We start from the raw sequence: 18876 nt of genomic DNA, 5'->3' as shown, positions 1-18876 counted from the left end.
CTGTTTCCTCAGGTGTAAAGTTAGGATAGGAATAGTAAGTCCTCATAAAACCATGGGGGAAAATTGAACAAAATAATGTACGTAAAGTGATGAACACATTGCCTGGTATACCGTAAGCTCCCCCACCTGGAAGCTGTTAGGGAAAGCCTACCTTGCTCAAAGATGGCCTGTGAAAGTTAGCAAGGATGTGGGGACAAGATGCCCTGTACCTTATCTGTACCCTGAGTTGGAATTTACTTCTTTCCTTCACTTTTTAAAAAAATTTTCTACCTTCTTCTCTTTCCTTCCTCTCCCACAAGTATTTGAGGAGACAACTGGTTAGGAATAACACTATTTATACAAGCTTCCTGACTCAAAGGCTTTTCTGACCATAAGGACACAGCTGCTCATTTCCAAGACTCACACCTCCCTTGCACATGGGCTTGACTTTCTTCAATCATATCATATAGGATATTAACTTTTTAGGAATATTTGGACCCTATTTTTCCTGCTCCCACTTCATAATCCCATTACCGTTCTTAGAAAAAACACACCTTATTGGATTGGAATGTTCCAACATCTAATACCTTTGGTAGGTGTGGTGGAATCCATGAGAACCAGCTTCTCTGCTTCTTGTTCCAGAGCCACCTAAGAAACCCGGCTTGAAGCTAGGTTCTACCTATACCCTCCCCTTTGCTCTGCTCCTACGCTAGCTGGTTAAGAAAGTTTAGGAATAAACTGTAATGACTATAAAATAAATAGGAAAGCTTTCTTATATTACACAGTTTCCTGAACAGGGATCTAAGAGGGATGGAAGACTCCTATTTTTTTTTGAGTGTCTATTACATGAGGTAGGACCTGGCTGAGCGTTTTACACATGTGATCATCTTTACAACCCCCGTTTGTGGTTTGGACAATTATCTTGGTTTTACAGTTAAGGACAAGCCAGGCTTAGAGAGGTTAAAGTAGCCAGCCTAATGGCACAAACAAATGAGGAGGGCAACATCTGCCTGATCTCAAAACCTATGATTTCTCCCTTATTCCAGGCAGTCTTCCTCTTCCTGGCAGGGAATACTGAGTTTTGGCATCACCAAGTTTCCTTTTGGTTCTTATCCGGAAGTCAAGTTCCCTTGTTACCAAGATTCCTATTAGGAAAAATGTGGTGTCTGATTTAAAAAAATTATGCTAAGAAGATCATGAGCTACCTCTCCCAGAGGTATGTATGCCACCAAAGCAAAGCATGGCTTTGGTATGTAACACCATTACTGATAGTTGATTAAGTGTCAGATTTGATGCAACCAGGGTAGAAGGCCCTTTTTGGCTCTTCGAATCACCTGAGGATCTACCTCTGGCCAGCCAGGAAGGCAGTTATGTCCACCCACTCAGGACCCAGGGTCAATAGCTGGGAGTTACAGAGAATACACCACATTCAGCTGTTCTAGAATGGAGCCTATGGCCTGTGTCCATGTCTGTCTAGGCCTCAAGGATAGTCACTCCACAAGTGAAATAAAAAGCTCCATGAGAAAGCAATGAGCATCTGGTGGGTCTGGGAGTTCCGTTAATCCAATGATGATCATTCTAAGCTTCAATGTGTCACTAACACAAATACAGAAATTCCTTGAAGCCCCAGTAAAGATAATTAGACAAAATGATGAGGAAAAAAAGGAATGGTAAAGACAGGTTTGAGGGAAGAACAATGATTCACCACAGGAAAGGTGGCTGGGCTCTGCTCTGTGACAGATTTTTCTGTAACCATGGCAGATAACCTAACTGCCTGACCTTGGGCTGGTGCCATGACAAGAATAATGTTTTCAGAAGGATGAACTGTTTCTCAATTGTATCCCCCAGGTTATTGGGCACAATTCAGGGCATTCTTTCTCAGTCCTTCATTTTTATGTTGCTTAAATATCTCTTTTTCTCTATCTCTTTCTTAAGTCTTGTTCCCACTTCTTTTTTTCCAAGTTTAAGGAACCTAGTAACATAGCAGATTTCTAACACTAAGGTCACAGAAAAGCTCTCCATCTCAAATTGCACATGAGGTCTTTGTTCAGTTTCCAAAGAAGCCATCGGGTACACTTAGGTAGCAATAATTCTCATTTCAGGGGCGCCTGGGTGGCTCAGTTGGTTAAGCCACTGCCTTCGGCTCAGGTCATGATCCTGGAGTCCCGGGATCGAGTCCCGCATCGAGCTCCCTGCTCAGCAGGAGGCCTGCTTCTCCCTCTGACCCTCCCCCTTCTCATGCTCTCTCTCTCTATCTCATTCTCTCTCTCAAATAAATAAAACAAAATCTTTAAAAAAAAAATAAAAAAATAAACAGTTTAAAAAAAAAATAATTCTCATTTCAAGTGTTGGCCAAATTATTGCTTGCCCTTAAATTATTACTTCAGACTTTAGAAACACTGGTTTATAAGAAAAGGCAAAAAAAAAAAAAAAGTGAAAAAGATTTACTTTGGGAGTTTCCACTCTACTGCTGTTGATTGATTTGTAAGCTGGAAGGTTTGTGAACTGTAAAACTCCAATGTTTCATCACCATATCTACAACAAGGAGCTATCAGGTGGTGATATTTCCATCCTCATGGACTAACATGCAACAGGATCGATGACTGGTTCAGATACGTCAGCTCTTGGAGCAGTGAAGACCGTGGGAGGATGTTTAGTTTAATGACTATCTTTAGAAGGGCAACACTTAAAAGTAGCCATGATAAGAAATATGCAATGGCTTCTTCAGGACCATTCCCCAAACTCTGCTTCAGGGAACAAAGTGGGTATTTTCATCACTGTATCCTCAGCACAATGCCCAGCGCAAAATAGGCATTCAATAAATTTGTTTAATGGAGGTTGAATGAAGAGAAATTCTAGTTATCTTAAAGGGCACTATAAAATTCTAAACTGAAAGATGCAGAATATTTTCTATTCTTTTACACATGGACAAGCACCACTGAAATATTTTTAAAACGTTCCTCATTTCAGTGTTCCACCATCCTTGCTGCCTGAGTGTGCTTGACTACATTTTTCTTACAGAAATCTAAGTCTTGTTCCCTATAGACTTCTCATGGCTCCTTAATTTATAGTTAAGGCCAGTTCCTTTTTTTTTGACTAACAGAGATGCTTTATCTTCAAACTTAAATTTGACTGAAGGTATTTTCCTAATAGAATTAACTTTTTTGTTCTTGGAAAGCTTCAGTTCTGTGGATAATTATCATTACCTTCAAAGGATCACATAATGTGAGAGCTGGAAGGACCTTCCCCTCATTTCTTCCTTCATGGTACCCTTGCCTGGGGCTCTATCCTCCTGCCAGGTGGACAGGCTGAGTCCACACCACACTGGGCTGATTGTGGGAGCACAGAAAATGTTAACATACCCCAGGCAAGAGGACATTATTACTCTCAGGGAAAATGTGATGGTGTGGATCACACGGAGCACACTATTGTGACTCTACAGGAGAAAAAGTGCAGGTGCCGATCATAAAATACAAGCTAGCCACTGTTAGCACTTCCGTTCTGTTGGGTGAGCAGCCAGTGATCTTTCTCCAAGCACATCTGACTATCTTGCTCTCCCTGTGTAACTCCCTTCAATGGCTCTCCTCTGCCTCTAGGACATAAAGTCCAAACAATTTAACCTAGCCTATCGGGCTATCCTGAATCTGGCCCCTGCCTGCCCTCCAGTACCAGCTTCCACTCTTGCCTTTCCTTCCTGTTCATGCCTTCCTTCAGCCTGCAACATCTCTCTTCTCTCATCTTTGTCTTAGGCAACTCCTACTTATACCTTACCATTCAACACAGGCATCACCTCCTCCAGGAAGCCTTCCCTCGGCCTCATGCTCCCACAGAACCCTGTGCTTGCCTCATTCACAGCAGTTACTGTTTTGCAATCTTCCTCCTCCACTAACCGGTCACAGATTTTGTCTTCTAGTCATCTCTGAGGGCCAAATACAAGCAGACTGTTGGACCTGAAGATGCCTAGCACACTTTCATTTTTTACTAAATTGAGATATAAAACATTTTCTGCCCCCCCCTTTTTTTTTTTTTGGTGCAGAAGGTTAACTTCAGTCAGTGGTCTGTATAAGGACTTTCCCAGAGTCCAGGCAGAACTATGTGGTCTGAGGGGCCGACCAATTAGAGAGATGTTAAGAAACCAGGAAAGCTTCCCTTTCAGGACTTAATTGAAAGGATTTCCCTAAAGCTGATGTTTTTATCTTTTTAGAACAAGTCATTTGTGCTTTCAGGTGACATGACGGGGTGGTAGATTCGATCCCAGATTCATGCAATGACTAAATCTACGCACGCAAAACAATTTCTAATACCATCAAAGCTCATTTCACGGAAGTTGGAGGTTGATATAACAGATGATGTGTAACCATGGAAAGGGCTCTCTTCATAAATGGAGATTGAAGCCCTGAGGCGAACAGCCATGTGACGTTTATCCTTGTTGATGTCAAAATGCTGCTGGGAATGATTCTGATCACTGGGCCAACACATTCCTGGGAAGAGAAATAACCGAGGCTGCCATTGGGCCAATCAGGTCCAATAGTTAAGAAACAGGTCTTGGCAGGTTCCTCTGCTGTAACTTGTCCATCAGTGGAAGAAAAGAGAGAGATGGTGTAATTATGCATCTGGAATTACCAAGGAGGATGACGACAGTAATAGCATTAACTCTCCGAAGGTGCCTGAATATGGCCTCCAAATCTGGACTCAATTTCTGTGGAGCTTTGGTGTGCTTTTGCTTTAAGTGCTTACAAGTTGGTATGGACAGAGCCAAAAGGCAGCATATGGAAACTTTGGGAACACAGCAGAAGATAAACCAATATTTGGAGAGCATGTTGAAACAGTAACCCTTAAAACAAGCTGTCAAAGGGGAAGGTGCCTGCAAAACTTTGAAAGCTCCATCAAATAAATTAAAGCATGGTTGTGTAAAAAGGCAACACCTTCTGCTCTAGCCATTTTCGGCCAATATAAAAGAAAATTAGAAATTGGAAATCATTTGCGGCTAGTACGCATGGATTTTGTTAGTGTATAATAAAATAGGCATTCTGAAGTTTGCTTTTAAAGAGGAGGCTCTGTGACCTTTAAGACGTTTTTCTTAACTCTCTCGTCTCAAACAGGGATTCTCAAACTTCTTTTACAGTTCTTGTTGGTTTGAGGAGCCACCCTAGGTCTGAGAAAAGAGACTGGGGTTGGGGCGAGGGGCAGAAACCAAGTCCTGTTCCTGGAATTATGGGCTTTCCCCCCCCTTTTACTGTTTATCTATTCTGTACCACTCAGCTGTTCTCTGTTGCACAGAAATAAAAGTTTAGTTTAAAAAGTATGTTAGAACAAAGCTGCAGAAATTGCCTGGAATTTCCTTCATTTTCAGCCATCTGGCTTTCATTGCTTACTTCTTTCCCCTTCTCCACATACGTTTACCAAATCTTTTCAACACACACTGGCCAAGCTATCAAATGCTTATAATTAATAACAGTCATGCTCTTTTTTTTTTTTTTTTTTAAAGGTAGTGCTTTCTGGCTTTCCTTGGGCTGTTCATGTCATTGCTAGTATAAACCAGGGAGATGGTCAGTAAAACTTAATTATTAAGACTTAGTTGAATAAGTGAGAAAATCTAATCAAATTTAAGTCCTGAATACAAAAAATGATGTTTTATTTCAAACTAAAAGTATTTCTTGCCAAGAAATGAAAGAGAAGAAAAAGAGAATTTTTCTGAGTTCCCACTATGATCCTATCTTAGAGATGAAGAATCTGAAGATCCAAAAAGGTATATAAGTTCTTAAAGGTCATGTAGCTAAACCTAACAGAGCAGTATCTGAACACAGGTTGGAATCTATCTGCTGGTTTTTATTTTGGTGGTCTCAGGGATGGGAAAGATTTTTAGGACATATTATTAAGTGAAAAATCAAGTTGCCAAGTCATATATATATATTTATAATATGATCCAAAGGGAAGAAAATCTCATGTATTTGTTCATGTTCATATATGTATATATATTCATAGAAAAGGGTTTGGAAAGGTATGTACCAAATCACTAACATGGTTATCTCTGGGGAGAAGAAGGTTCTGGAACTGTAGAGCATGGTGTGAAAAGGGGACATATGTCTTTCTTCCTTGATTACTTCTGCTATGCTTGACTTCTAAAGAATGAGAATATTCATGTAGAACAACTTGCATAATTATAATACTCAGAAAGATTTCTTATTGGGAAAAAGAGGCCAACCTGTTTCCTAATGACTGATTTTAGTTCCTTTTTGGACATTTTTCCCTTAAACTGGCCTAACCCACCCAGGAAGGTGAGCAGGGTAGAGGGGCTTCTAGACACCAATTACTCAGATGGTGGTAAAGGTAACTAAAATAATTTTTCTTCCTTGTAATTATATAGCCTCTTGCTATCAACGTTGATGCAATATTCTCATTGTCAGCTCACAAATAAAAATGGTCCTAATTTCTTCTCACCAACTTTAGGCAAGGTTGTTAAGGGAGATATACTACTTTCCATCTCTCCCGACAAACTCCTCCCTGGGTAATGCTAACAAGTCACTCAACCTCCACTATGTCCACTCTCTCCTCTATTACAGCTTGCCCTCTTACTCTTATTTTGGGGAGACTTTGCTATCCATGGCTGCTAACATAAAGGATTACTTTTCCTAAGTCTATTTATGTTTTGAATTGGTATTTAAAGCCTTACAGTTATAGAAGGGATTCTAATAATGGCACTTTCAGCATCATCTGGTGGGTGGAAGAGAGGGGGTAGGTGGATGGACAGCAGAGATAGCACTGGTGTCTTCCCAGCTATCATCAATACTCGGATCTAAATATTACTCCTTATACATTTGGTCCTGTCCGTTATGCCCATGTATTCAATAAACACTTAATCAGCCCCTGCCTTGTGTCAAACATTATGCCAGGTGCTAGCTCCACAGAGAGGAGGATTTGGACATAGAGCTGATAGCGAGGGCTTTAAAAGATAGTCCTCGTCCATAGGTAACTACTATTTTTTTAAAACGCCCTAGAAATGGAGGCAGACCACGCTCATACACACATGCGAGTGAGCGCGCACACGCACACACACACACACACAAATTGAAACAATCAGAATACCTCCAGCTTGAAAATACCCTTGTTGCTGTGGATAGCTGGGTGGGAGACTGTATCTGTCTAAACCTGGAGAAAGTTGGACACGTGCTTGTGATACCAGCCCTGCCATCCACACAGAGTAAATCAGGAGAAGGTACATTTAATCTCGGAAAGACAGCCCAGATGGGACACGCCCTCTAGGCCTACGGCATTCTTCATGTGATCGGACAACCCTGACCACACATGAAAGAAAAAGTGGCTCCCTGACAACTGCCTGGGAAAGCTCCTGCTCTTAACCAGTGGCCACCTCTCAGAGATGTATACCCAGTTACCAAGACTAGAAACATCATTTCTGTTTGTCCCAGAGAAAATGCTATGGTGTTTTTGAACACATGGACATCAGCACAGACCAAAAGCCCATCAGAAGACTCCCTAAAATGTGCAGGGAACAGTCATCCGTGCACAATAAAAATTGTGAATTAGGGTCGCCTGGGTGGCTCAGTTGTTAAGCGTCTGCCTTCGGCTCAGGTCATGATCTCAGGGTCCTGGGATCGAGCCCTGCATCAGGCTCCCTGCTCAGCGGGAAGCCTCCTTCTCCCTCTCCCACTCCCCCTGCTTGTGTTCCCTCTCTCACTGTCTCTCTCTCTCTCTCTCTCTGTCAAATAAATAAATAAAATCTTTAAAAAAAAAAAGAGAAGAATTGTGAATTAAAGATTTAAATTACTCGCCACCTTCTAGAAGGTGCTTGGGAAAACCACAGTCTCTTATGTCCCTACCAAACCCATTTTCTCTTCCGTGTACATCTTACACCTACTTTCCGAATGAGTGATGGTTTTCCCCTGACATCATACTGAAATATCTCACAGGAGATGCACCTCCATATGTCTCTCACTTTTAAGAAGAAAATCTGACTTTGGCTCTTTAACACCAGATGAAGAGAATGAGTCATCTCAGGCCACTGTACGTTGGCCCTCTCTGTTGTTTTAATTAGCATCAGTCTACAAACACTCAGCTGTGGATGGTTGGTTCAAGAAACCCCGGCTGTGCCCTGTAAGAGCGGTCTTGCCTGTCAGTCTGACGATTGGCTGGTGGGAGATCAAAGCACTGAGTTTATCTGGAGCAAATGCAATAAGTTAAGCCTAACAAGAGTCCTTGTCTGGGAGTCAATATAAAGGTCGTAGAGTAAATTAAGCTCATCTAATTTAACTGTGCTGAGTACTTTGAGGATGGGAAGTAACACCTTGTGTCCTATTCCTTCTGCTGCCCGGGAAGAATTGGATTTAGTGGCTGCAAATCCGACAAGATCTTCAGCTGGTCCCGGGTGCTGACTCCTCAGCCCATCACAGCATTTGGATGTCATTACAACCCTGGGATGTGGTTAGACACTTAGGCTTGTTTTTAAAATCACGGTAAATAAGCGGAACAGAAATGACATCAATTATCAGCCCACAGCAGTAGCTGTCCAGTTCGTCTGCCTATAGACTAACAAAGAGTCATGGGATATTTGAGCAGGATGTGGTGACCTCAGATACAGCCTGTTCGTTTTGCAGATGTGGAAACAGAAAGGGCAGCCATCTTGCCCAATGCCACACAGCTGGTGGGTGACAAAGCTCGGAGGAGAACCTCTGGACCTCCTAGCCAAGGACCTTACAGGCTCTCCATGCCAAAAACACTCCGCTTTTTCCAATTTGGGGAGAAAGAATGTAGTCAAACCGAAGGGGTTAGTATCCCTTGCCTGGACAATTAGGCTTGCCCAACTGGAGAACGGTGAGGTTAGGTTGGAGATGTGGGACCAGGTCAAACAGGGATAGGAAAGAGGCTTCTTGGGATTCTACGCACTGGATCTAGTTTTTTCTGGGTCTAGCCCTTGACTCTATTCTACTGGTCACTGTTCTCTGGGTGGAGTGCTTCTCCAAGCAATGGCTGGCTGCTTTTCTGGATGCTATGGAGATGGCCCCGGTAGCTCTCCTCCCTTCTGCATCGGAAAGGGGACGCCAGGCCCACCATTCAGATCAATCTATGGGACATTTCTGTGACCAGCAGAAATGCCGTGATCTGGCTTATAGTCTGTACCCTTTAAGTTCCAAAGGAAGGGTATTTTGCTGACTGAGAAATAAGACAAGTCGCACCTGCAAAATACTGTCTGTTCCGCTTATTTACCGTGATTTTAAAAACAAGCCTAACTGACTTTGCGTAACACATTGCTTCTTCCATGTTACTTCACAGAAAGAGAAGAACTATCATTCAGAAACAGCATTCCCTTTCGTATCTAGGATATGACCTTATCTTATAACAGTCTTCATCCCATCCGCAGACTTGAAAGTCTGGCTCTGGTTCTTGAACATCTCCCTTTGAAACCAGAATCATCGATAAGATGGTTTAGCTTCCACAGAGATTTGTTCCAAAGAAGTCTCTGCAGGCAAGTCTCTCAAGACACCATAAAATTGTGTGGACTAAAGCAGTGATTGGATTGATTAGCTAAGACTCAAGGTTGGGTAAAAATGAGACCCAGGCAGGACCGAACAATGAAATGCTCTAATTGATTTTATGCATGTGGAATGACACACATACACTCCAGAGCATGCTATAATGAATCTGCATGCTGTGTGCATACAGATTTCACAGTGGATCCATTATACCACCCAGTCACTCCAGTTTCTTATGCCCTGCAACCCATGAGCCAATCCATTACTATGGTGTGAGGGCTTGGGACCCAGGCTAAAAGTGGCAGAGACCCTGAAGCCTGTGGTTGCTTCATGTTCCCTTCAGGAGGCAGCAGCAGTGCGGCACGTGCACGTTCCGGTCATGCCACGGGGCTCATTTCAGTGCACAGAGCCTTCTGGACCCTGAGCATGACCACTGGGCTGGAATTCCAAAGCCCTGGTTTCAATTAAATTTAAGTGGATTTGACTAAAAGTTTGAACTGATGCTAATTGGTTTTCAAAACACTGGGTTTTGAACAATAAGCGTTCTGGTCTTGCCCACAGACAGAGGCACCCCACTCTGAACACACTCCTGGGTAGTAGGGCAGGCATGGCGCCCCTTACCTGGCCGGGCAGGGATCCAAACTGCAGGACTTGAGGAGCCGTGGGGGCCGGCGGCTGGTCACACACAGGTTCTCATCAGCAGGCTCCCGTGTCTGTTTGTTCAGGCAGCTCACCACAGCCTCCTGGACACCTGCGTACAAATCACACTGTCAGGCCAGAGTGGGCGTGTGTGGGGTGATGAAGTGTAGACAAGGCAGCTGGTGGGAGGCCTCTGTGATTGGTAGGGCTCTTGCTGCATGTCAGAGATTGCAGCGTGAAGCCCGGGGCTGCCCATCTTGTCAGGCATCGCTCCATCAGGGAGAAAGTACTCGTGAGCTAGTGCCTCTGTGAAGGTGCCCCTGGAGGAGGGCAACTTCCCTCATGGGAGAGCTTGCACCAGTACTGATGAAACGCTTTAAGAAAATGTCACCAAAGTTACAGAGCTGCCAAAGCTGAGATGTGATAATTTAATGCAGGAGGAGAGCAGGGTGACAAAAAAAAAAAAAAAATGTCCCAGAGACCTTTACATGTTATGTTTTAATCAACAGGCGATTGTTGTATTTGGAAGGGAGGTCAAGAGCTACGTTTTAACATCCAATATCTTGTAAACTGCTGTTCTCTTGGGGCCTCGCAATGGGGACGCCAATCTTTGTTGGTTTCCTTTTGATTCTAGTTCATTTCTTTAGTGACCTGGGCAGCTTTGGAAATTGGAACAAAGGAAGAGAACAAGGTGTACAATGACTGTATCCATGAAACACAATCTTCTCTACATCCATGGGAAACAATGTTCCCCCTGACACTTGCATGTCTCTGATACAGAGCTAGGAAAACAGGAGTTTGAGCAGTGACTGTGGTACAGGATTACTGGCAAGTCTTTCCAGGTGGTGTGCAGGACCCCTTATGGAAACCTTCATGGAGCAAGGAAACATTTAGCTGGGTATAGTAATGACCGGACATTTCATTCTGGTGCCCACAGTCATAGCGAGTCAAAATCCACGGGTTCAAGAAGAAGAAGAAGATAGCAGGAGGGGAAGAATGAAGGGGGGGAAATCGGAGGGGTAGACGAACCATGAGAGACGATGGACTCTGAAAAACAAACTGAGGGTTCTAGAGGGGAGGGTGGTGGGAGGATGGGTTAGCCTGGTGATGGGTATTGAGGAGGGCACGTTCTGCATGGAACACTGGGTGTTATGCACAAACAATGAATCATGGAACACTACATCTAAAACTAATGATGTAATGTATGGGGATTAACATAACAATAAAAAAATAAAAATAAATAAACATTACCCAAGAATTACCAAAAAAAAAAATTCATAACTATAAGTTATAGTTGTGAAAAAATAGAACCTTTTTACATGTATGAGTATTAGGAAAGGTTAGATAAATTTAATTTTATTTGAGTATTAATTACTTATTAGGACATTGTGAAATATGATTCTAACATATTTGATTCAATTATATGGAAAAAGCAAGATACAATTTGCTTTAAATTGTTTAAAAAGCAAAAGTAATAGGGAAAAAAATGATGAAAGCATGGCAAAATACAAGTAGTCTTCCTTGGAATTTATAAAATACATTTCCATATTTAAAAAAAAAAAATCCACAGGTTGTACATTATGAGCCAGGTGCCAATGCTGAGGGCGTAACATGCACCATGCAATTCTCTCAACAGCTCCATGAGGTAAGCACTATTTTTATACCATTTTACAGAGAAGGAGACTGAGGCTTAGAAAGGTGGAGGTCATGTAGTTGACACATGGTGAGGCAGTGCCTTAGCACTGAAGCTTTTAATGGCAGCGCTCACATTGAAAAATATGAAGAGGCTGCTTATATTTGCTGGAGATCTTTGGGAATAACCTAGAAATTTGTCTGGGATCATTTCATCAAAGTCAGTACAAGGACGAGGTGAGACAGGACATTCTTGATATTCCGCTTTCAGTCATACATAGCTATGTATATAAAGATACGTGCATCTAAATATATCTATCTGGAGCTAAATATTTGTATGTGGTTTTGGCAAAGTATGTGACAACACACATAATTAGTTCAAAAATAAATATACATTCTCTTGTTCTTATTTCTGTCTTGGTTTATCAATTAGTACCTAATATAGTACAACTGCCCCACTCTTAGCCCTGCTGCTTCCCTCCTCCCATCTACTCCATGTTTCTCCAAGGAGTTATCACTCCAGTCGACAGCCTAATGCTTTGTAAGGTGATGTGACACTGACTGAGGTCACTAAGCAAGACCACCATTTCAAAAGTGACATTATAAAGATTTTATTTATTCATGAGAGACAGAGAGAGAGGCAGAGGCAGAGGGAGAAGCAGGCTCCCTGTGGAGCAGGGAGCCCAAGTGGGGACTCGATCCCAGGACCCTGGGATCATGACCGGAGCCGAAGGCAGACGCTTCACCGACTGAGCCACCCAGGCACCCTAAAAAGTGACATTTTAAAGCCAGAATCTCAATCACCTTTATTTCTTCCCAGAAGTCTGATGAATCAAACATTAAAAAAAAAAATCGGTCACAGTATTTACCTTGAGGCCATGGATGTAAATTTTCTTTTTTCTAACCTTTTTATGAGCTTCGAAATTTAAATATATCGTGGCCAGTTCAAGGTGGAGCATTTGTGATTTATACTAGACATTCAAGCTACCCCGTTGTATTCTGTAATGCTGGTGACAGGGTGTTTCTCTCTTGGTTGCAGCTGGGATGAGCCATTTGAAATTTATGGTATGATGATATAGGAAAACATTTCACAAGAAATTGTTGAAATCATCATTGACACTTCCCTCTGGAATAGTCTGGCATTATTAAGGTAATGACGACAAAGTGCTGGATGAAGCGAACTCTTCCATACAGAATCTAGAGCTGTGGTTATATTGGAAATTAAGTTTTTGATTCATTTGCCTACCTGGTAATATTCAAGAGATTGTAAATGTCGCTCTAAAATAAAGTATATATATATTTTTTCAGCTACTGAACACTTTATGAAATTGAGTCGACGACATCAGCTGGAAGTGATCATAGGTCTTGTTACCTGCCCTACTTGAAAGTGCTTCAGGTGTGGACATGTGTGAAGGAGGTGCTCTCTTTCTACTTTGTGAATCCCTTGTTCATAGAACTTAGGTCCTTCTAAGACTGCAAAGAAAGTGTCGCAAGGGCTAAAGTTTCTAGAAGGATGTCAGTATAGTCCTCTCTTAGATACGTGGGACACAAATTTATATTACCCCAAAACAATAAATCCCAGCTCAAGAGAAAAATCACCTCCGAGGTTCCGAGGTGGTTAAGTGCCAAGATTAAGCAGCATTCCAGAGTTACTAAATTTGACTCTAACATATTAATACTAGGCCTCTGACACTGTGTTAAATGGCCATTGCCATAGGGGCCAGTTGCCTAGGCATTCTTAGGTGGGGCCTGGGGTGCTGAGGTAAACTCAGGACAGGGCTCTGTCATAATTAAGGAGTATCTGGGACCAGCCCTGTGGTCAACACACAATACATTTTTGGGGCATGATGAACAAAATGCCTCAAGGGCAGGGCATTCTAAGCATAGTGCTGTTTAGGCCAGGGGAGGTGGAAGAGGGATGCCTGGGGGAAGGCGCGTGGAGGGAGGGAGCTGGGGAGTGTGGGAGTGTGGGAAGTTGCAGGAGGGAGGGCATGTGAAGACCTCACCTGTGAGGTCACAGCATACTTGGCCCAGCAGAGTGGGGCCAGGATGTGAGAAGTTAGCTCATCCAGTGTGTGCCCTTTCCAAGAAGGCTAGTATATGCACTTAGAAGGACATTTTAAAACAAGACAGAACACATTTAAGTACAGGACTTCACGATTTTGAGTTTTCCTTTCTTTTTTTAATGATTTTTTAAAAAATTTATTTATTTGACAGAGAGAGAGAGAGAGAGAGAGAGAGCACAAGCAGGGGGAGCAGCAGAGGGAGAGGGAGAAGCAAGCTCTCTGCTGAGCAGGGAGCCTGGCTTGGGGCTCGATCCCAGGATCATGATCTGAGCCGAAGGCAGATGCTTAACCAAATGAGCCACCCAGGTGCCCCAAGTTTTCCTTTCTTGACAGAAGCAAAGGAGAGAGGACTCATAAGGAAGGGGAGTGGCAGGTAAAGACTTCCCCTTTCATTCTTGCCAAAGAAAATTTCAAGTTTTCCCTCAGCTCTATTTTAATGTTGATTTTACCATCTAGGAGTTCAACATAATAAAGCTGTTCAGGTTCAAAGCCACTCTCCTTGACCACACCTATTAGCTCACATACGGGAAATTCAAATATAACAAGGAGATGATAGTGGGACGCGGGACACATATCTGAGCAGGTTGGGCTCAATCTTCGAGAAAATGGGATTTTCAGTGTTTATATCTGCCAGAATAGCATAATTGTTACATGATATTTGATGACAGCTTGGGGAAACAGCCACCAACTGTAGCCTAAATTACTAACTAGTTCCTTCTGGTTGCTACCTCTGCTAGGTGAAAGGTTACTTCTGTGTCTATCCAGTTTCTGCTCTTGAGATAGGGAAGACAATGAAATTAGCCCGACCAGCCTTACGACCCAAAATTGATTTAAAATCTGTTAATCCTACATGTTTTTGGTTGGTTTCAGCAAGAATGATTAAAATATATATATAACAGTGTGGGTTATATTTTGGTGAAAAGATCAAAGTTGATAATACAATGTTACTGCCAAACACTGACTTCAAAACGTACATGTCCCATAGAGTGAAATGATTTTTTAGTGCATATGGGTATCATATGGACCATATAACCCAAGCATATTTTCACCACTTTGGAATTTTCAACTCTAACATTTTAGGTGTAAATATATTACCTTGGCACAGTTACCTAAGTGTAGGTAAGTGTGCACAGTTGTTGACAGTTAAAGACATAAGACATTTCAGTAACTTTACCCTGCCTTGGATGTAAAGGATGTACAATTTATGTTATACAAAGACGCTCAGTTCCTACAGGCAGAGATCAATTGTATATCAAACATCCAAATCTTATTTCCCAATCAGTTATCTTCTAAAAACATTTGAAATTAAAAACATTCCACAGGCTCTCTACACTTTGAGTTTTATACCCCTGGTTGATCAGCAGAATGGTTAGACTCTTTAAAGATAAAGGTATCTGGTTATTGATTATTCCATGGCTGTGTCTAGTTTTTCCATCTGCTCATAGAGTTCCAGGCTTGACTTGTAACTGAGAATCATAAGTGAGAGACCACAAGCTTTTTTTTTTTTTTTTCCCAAAGCACATGATTTTAGACTAGAGATAATGATCGTTCCATTCAGGTGATCATGGAAATTGGGGATAAACCCACACCACCTGAACTCTTGAGTCACCCGTTATATTGGAAAAGAGGCCACTGTGGCAACTGGCTGTGGTCTTTCCACTGGATTTCTCAGCTCCTACCCGGGCTCAGAGATCACCGAAACTTATTTTACACTTCTTCCCTCGTCAGCACGGAAGAAAAGATCTCCTCAGTGTGTGTGGAGCACCCCTTTAGAACAGAGATTAGCCGAGTTCCAGGAAACTCTTCCAGAATCAGATGGAAAATTTTCAGTTTTAAAAATAACAGGGCCCTCCATTAAAACACTTAAGAATTTCACGGTTTGAAACTGGAAGACGCAGAAACAAACAAGAACCTCAAGGTCAAAACTATTAAATGCTCGCTAAAAGATCTGATGGAGAAAACGGATTCTTTGCTCCTATGTACGTGTTCCCCTACTCATTCCTTTTCAGCTGTATGTGAACATTTTGGGCACATGTACTCGTACTTTCTCAATAATGACCAAAGATGCCTTTTTAAAAGAGTTTCCAAAATGTCATGGTTTAGAAAAGAGTTTTGGAAAATAATATTTTTTTTTATACTGGCTGAGAAACTTCACTGGCAATGCAGAACCTTAATGTGCCAAAAGGGGTTTACTGATAGCCAGGGAGAGGGGGCTGGCAGGAAATTAGCCAGCATTTCCTCACCTATCAGAATCTCTCTTGGGAGCAGACGTGGGAGGCTGTGGCATTATGAATCCGATGTATTTTCTATAGTGTGAGAGAGATCGTAATCTTGAAGAATTCATTGTTGACTTAAATACCTTCCTCTCCCCCCGCCCCCAAAATCCCATTATAACACCTGAAGTAATGGCTGAATCTGTTTTTACCACTGTGGAATATCCCTAAAGAACCAGGTTAATACATGTGGACACATTTAACATTAAGTAATATCCATAAGAGGCAAGCGTCAGGAATTCTCTAATGCTTAGAGAAGTGTGATGTGCTGGAAAGACTCTAGATAGAGAAACAGATCAATAGCAAGCCTAATCCCAGCTGTCACTCACTAGCTGTGTGATTTCAAGTCACTCAGCTTCTCTGCATCTTTGTTTTCTCATCTGTAAAATGGCGGTGGGGTCAGACTTTAAAGTCCTTTCTGGTTCCAGGTAACCACGGTGTTAATTGCCCTTTTTATACCCTTTGCCCTTTATGAAGAGATACTGCTTCAGGAAATCAGCTGAGTAAATCAGGGGGACTCTAACCTATTCCGGGGAAGAGCAGAATGTTTTGTCCTCTTGGGCCTTGGTCCATACCACATGCGCTGAAGCAAGGACATAGATAAATAAAACTGAATGTTGAGAGCCTTGCCAGGTCAGCGCCAACCATGTTTCTAAGTCAGATACACTGGGATACATTGCAGAACATCAGGATGACAACTGGAAGTCAAAGCATGAGCTGTGCTGGCCACTTGCAGCTGACAGGCTGGGCGCTACTCAAGCCCAAGGAGAAATACATCTGGGTTTCATCCAGCATGCTTTACATTTAGAAGGGTTTCCTCCCGCCCTCCCCCTGCTTATCATTCCTGGACTAGAGGCCGTCACGTGACACAGTCTCCTGCAGGGAGAGAGGATAAAGAAAAAGGACAAGAAGACGGTGGGGCTCTGGGCCAGAGTCCCCCTTCTTACCTCCTCCACATGACTCGGAGCACTTGGTGAAGCCCTCATATTCCCAGTCATAGAGCTCGTCAAAATCCTGCAGGCCACCCAAGAGGCCATCTGTCTCTTCTGGGTTCAACGCAGGCACTTCCCCGTGGCATGGTCCTGCATAACAGGCACGCTGGGATGCTGGCTTGGGCCCTTCACATTCGTCCACAGGCAGGTCAGCCACGGACTGAGAGAAAGACAGGAGCACCTGGCACCTCACCGTTCGCACCTGGGTCCCCACACCACAGGTAACCGTGCAGGCCGACCAGGCTTCGGGGATGAACCTGCAGTCGGCAAGCAAACAAGAGGACAGGATGAGGAGCCCCAGGCACGAGACCGTGGGGGCTGCGGAGGGCGGCATCCCACCTGTCGCCACGGCCCAGTGCTGTCCTGGGATGCGCTCAGGACTCTGCCACCCTGTCCTGCGATGGGTGCTTCAGTTTAGTTCATGGGCTCATTTGCCAAGGTTTCTGGGTTGGTTTTTTGGTGTCATATGAACTCCCAGCTGGAAGCCACATTCCAGCGACAGACCACCTGCTTTCTCCCGGCCTTGCACCCACAGTGCTAGCTCTTCAGAGCAGGGAATCAGTGGTTTCTTCTCTCTCTCTCTCTCTCTCTAAATCCCAGCACTTGTGCCTTCTGCAAGACGCTGGTTATTCTTATAGCAGACTAATACTGATCCTAAAAACTATCACAAAATAAGCCCTTGGAGATATTTAAGGAGGGTTTTTTTTTTTTTGGTCTGGCTCTCATATTCTGTAACTTTCTTTTGCTTTTCGGCTCAATGTGCTTCTCAAGATTTATTTATATATAGAAAGGGGTTCTTTTTTGTAAGGTTCCAAGAATGGAGTGAAGTCTTGTTCCTCACACATTCTTTGAATTAGTCTGGACTACAATTCTTTTTATATCATAGAGAAAAGCCATGCTACAAATTTAAATCCACAGATGTGTCACAGTAAACGAGAGATTCTGCATTCGTACAAGTTTGTTCAACAGCCCCCTCTCCCCCACCCCCTGAGAGAAGCCACACTAATGAGAATTTGGTTTTTCTCTGAGTTTCTCTATAATGTAGGACAATATCCAAATTCCAAAAAAAGACTTTCCCTCCCACTAATCAACAACGGCCATGACTGCAATGACCTTAAGAGGGACCTGGGGAAAAAAGGCCAGAGGGAACCACTAACATTTTCAAAAAGTTAGTATAATAATCTGGAAAAAGAACTTTGGAATAAGAAGTTTTTATTTTTCCATGATCCTACGGCTTTCTCAGAGAGTCGTGCTGTGGAGGCATGCAAACCTGGTCCCCTAACCTTGACTTTGGCAGAAAACGAAAGAACTGATAAGATTATAGCATTAAATCCTAGCAAGTGCAAATGGTTCAGATCTAGTTTAAGGAAATAGAAATTCTAGCAGGAAACCAATCCAAGTTTTCAAATTGGAAGGATCATAACAAAGATGTTTCCTGGGCCTGAGCCGGGGCTGTGCGTGGAGCTGGCCAGGACGGCCAGACTTCCCTGACCCCTAACAGCTCATGCTGTCTGAGCCATGAAGAGCCATCCCCTAGGAGAGAATGAAGGTCACATACAACCCTGTCAGGAAGGTGGATGAGGGAGGAAGAGCCATCCAGAATTATTCCCAAGAAATTATCATCACAATGTTACTTCCCTCTATTGTCTTTAATGCTTGATCTATCTTCCGGCACCCAGAGAACATGGGGGGAGAACAGTACTCTAAAAAATTAAAACGTCTACTTCTCATTAAATAATGCTACCTGTAGGAGCTTTTTATAAAAATAAAACCCAACTCTGCAATCAAACTAATTGTAACCTTCTTA

The 18876-nt window shown here is 42.8% G+C and overlaps 1 protein-coding gene across 2 annotated transcripts in view; it reads right to left on the bottom strand.

The window, feature by feature from the left end:
• The window catches only part of ADAMTSL1 (ADAMTS like 1), a 904085-nt gene that overhangs the window by 164332 nt on the left and 720877 nt on the right, over positions 1 to 18876 (bottom strand). For both annotated transcript variants that reach the window (XM_078061266.1, XM_078061267.1), the window contains 2 exons: positions 17025 to 17326; positions 10089 to 10218 (listed from right to left, as the gene is read on the bottom strand). In XM_078061266.1, the coding sequence (XP_077917392.1) occupies positions 10089 to 10218; positions 17025 to 17326 (432 nt within the window). The remainder of the gene's footprint in view (positions 1 to 10088; positions 10219 to 17024; positions 17327 to 18876) is intronic.

The sequence above is a fragment of the Halichoerus grypus genome, chromosome 14, assembly GCF_964656455.1.
Source record: "Halichoerus grypus chromosome 14, mHalGry1.hap1.1, whole genome shotgun sequence".
Classification (NCBI taxonomy): Eukaryota; Metazoa; Chordata; class Mammalia; order Carnivora; family Phocidae; genus Halichoerus; species Halichoerus grypus.
Note: the sequence above shows the minus strand (reverse complement) of the source record. Positions and strands in the feature narration are given on the sequence as shown.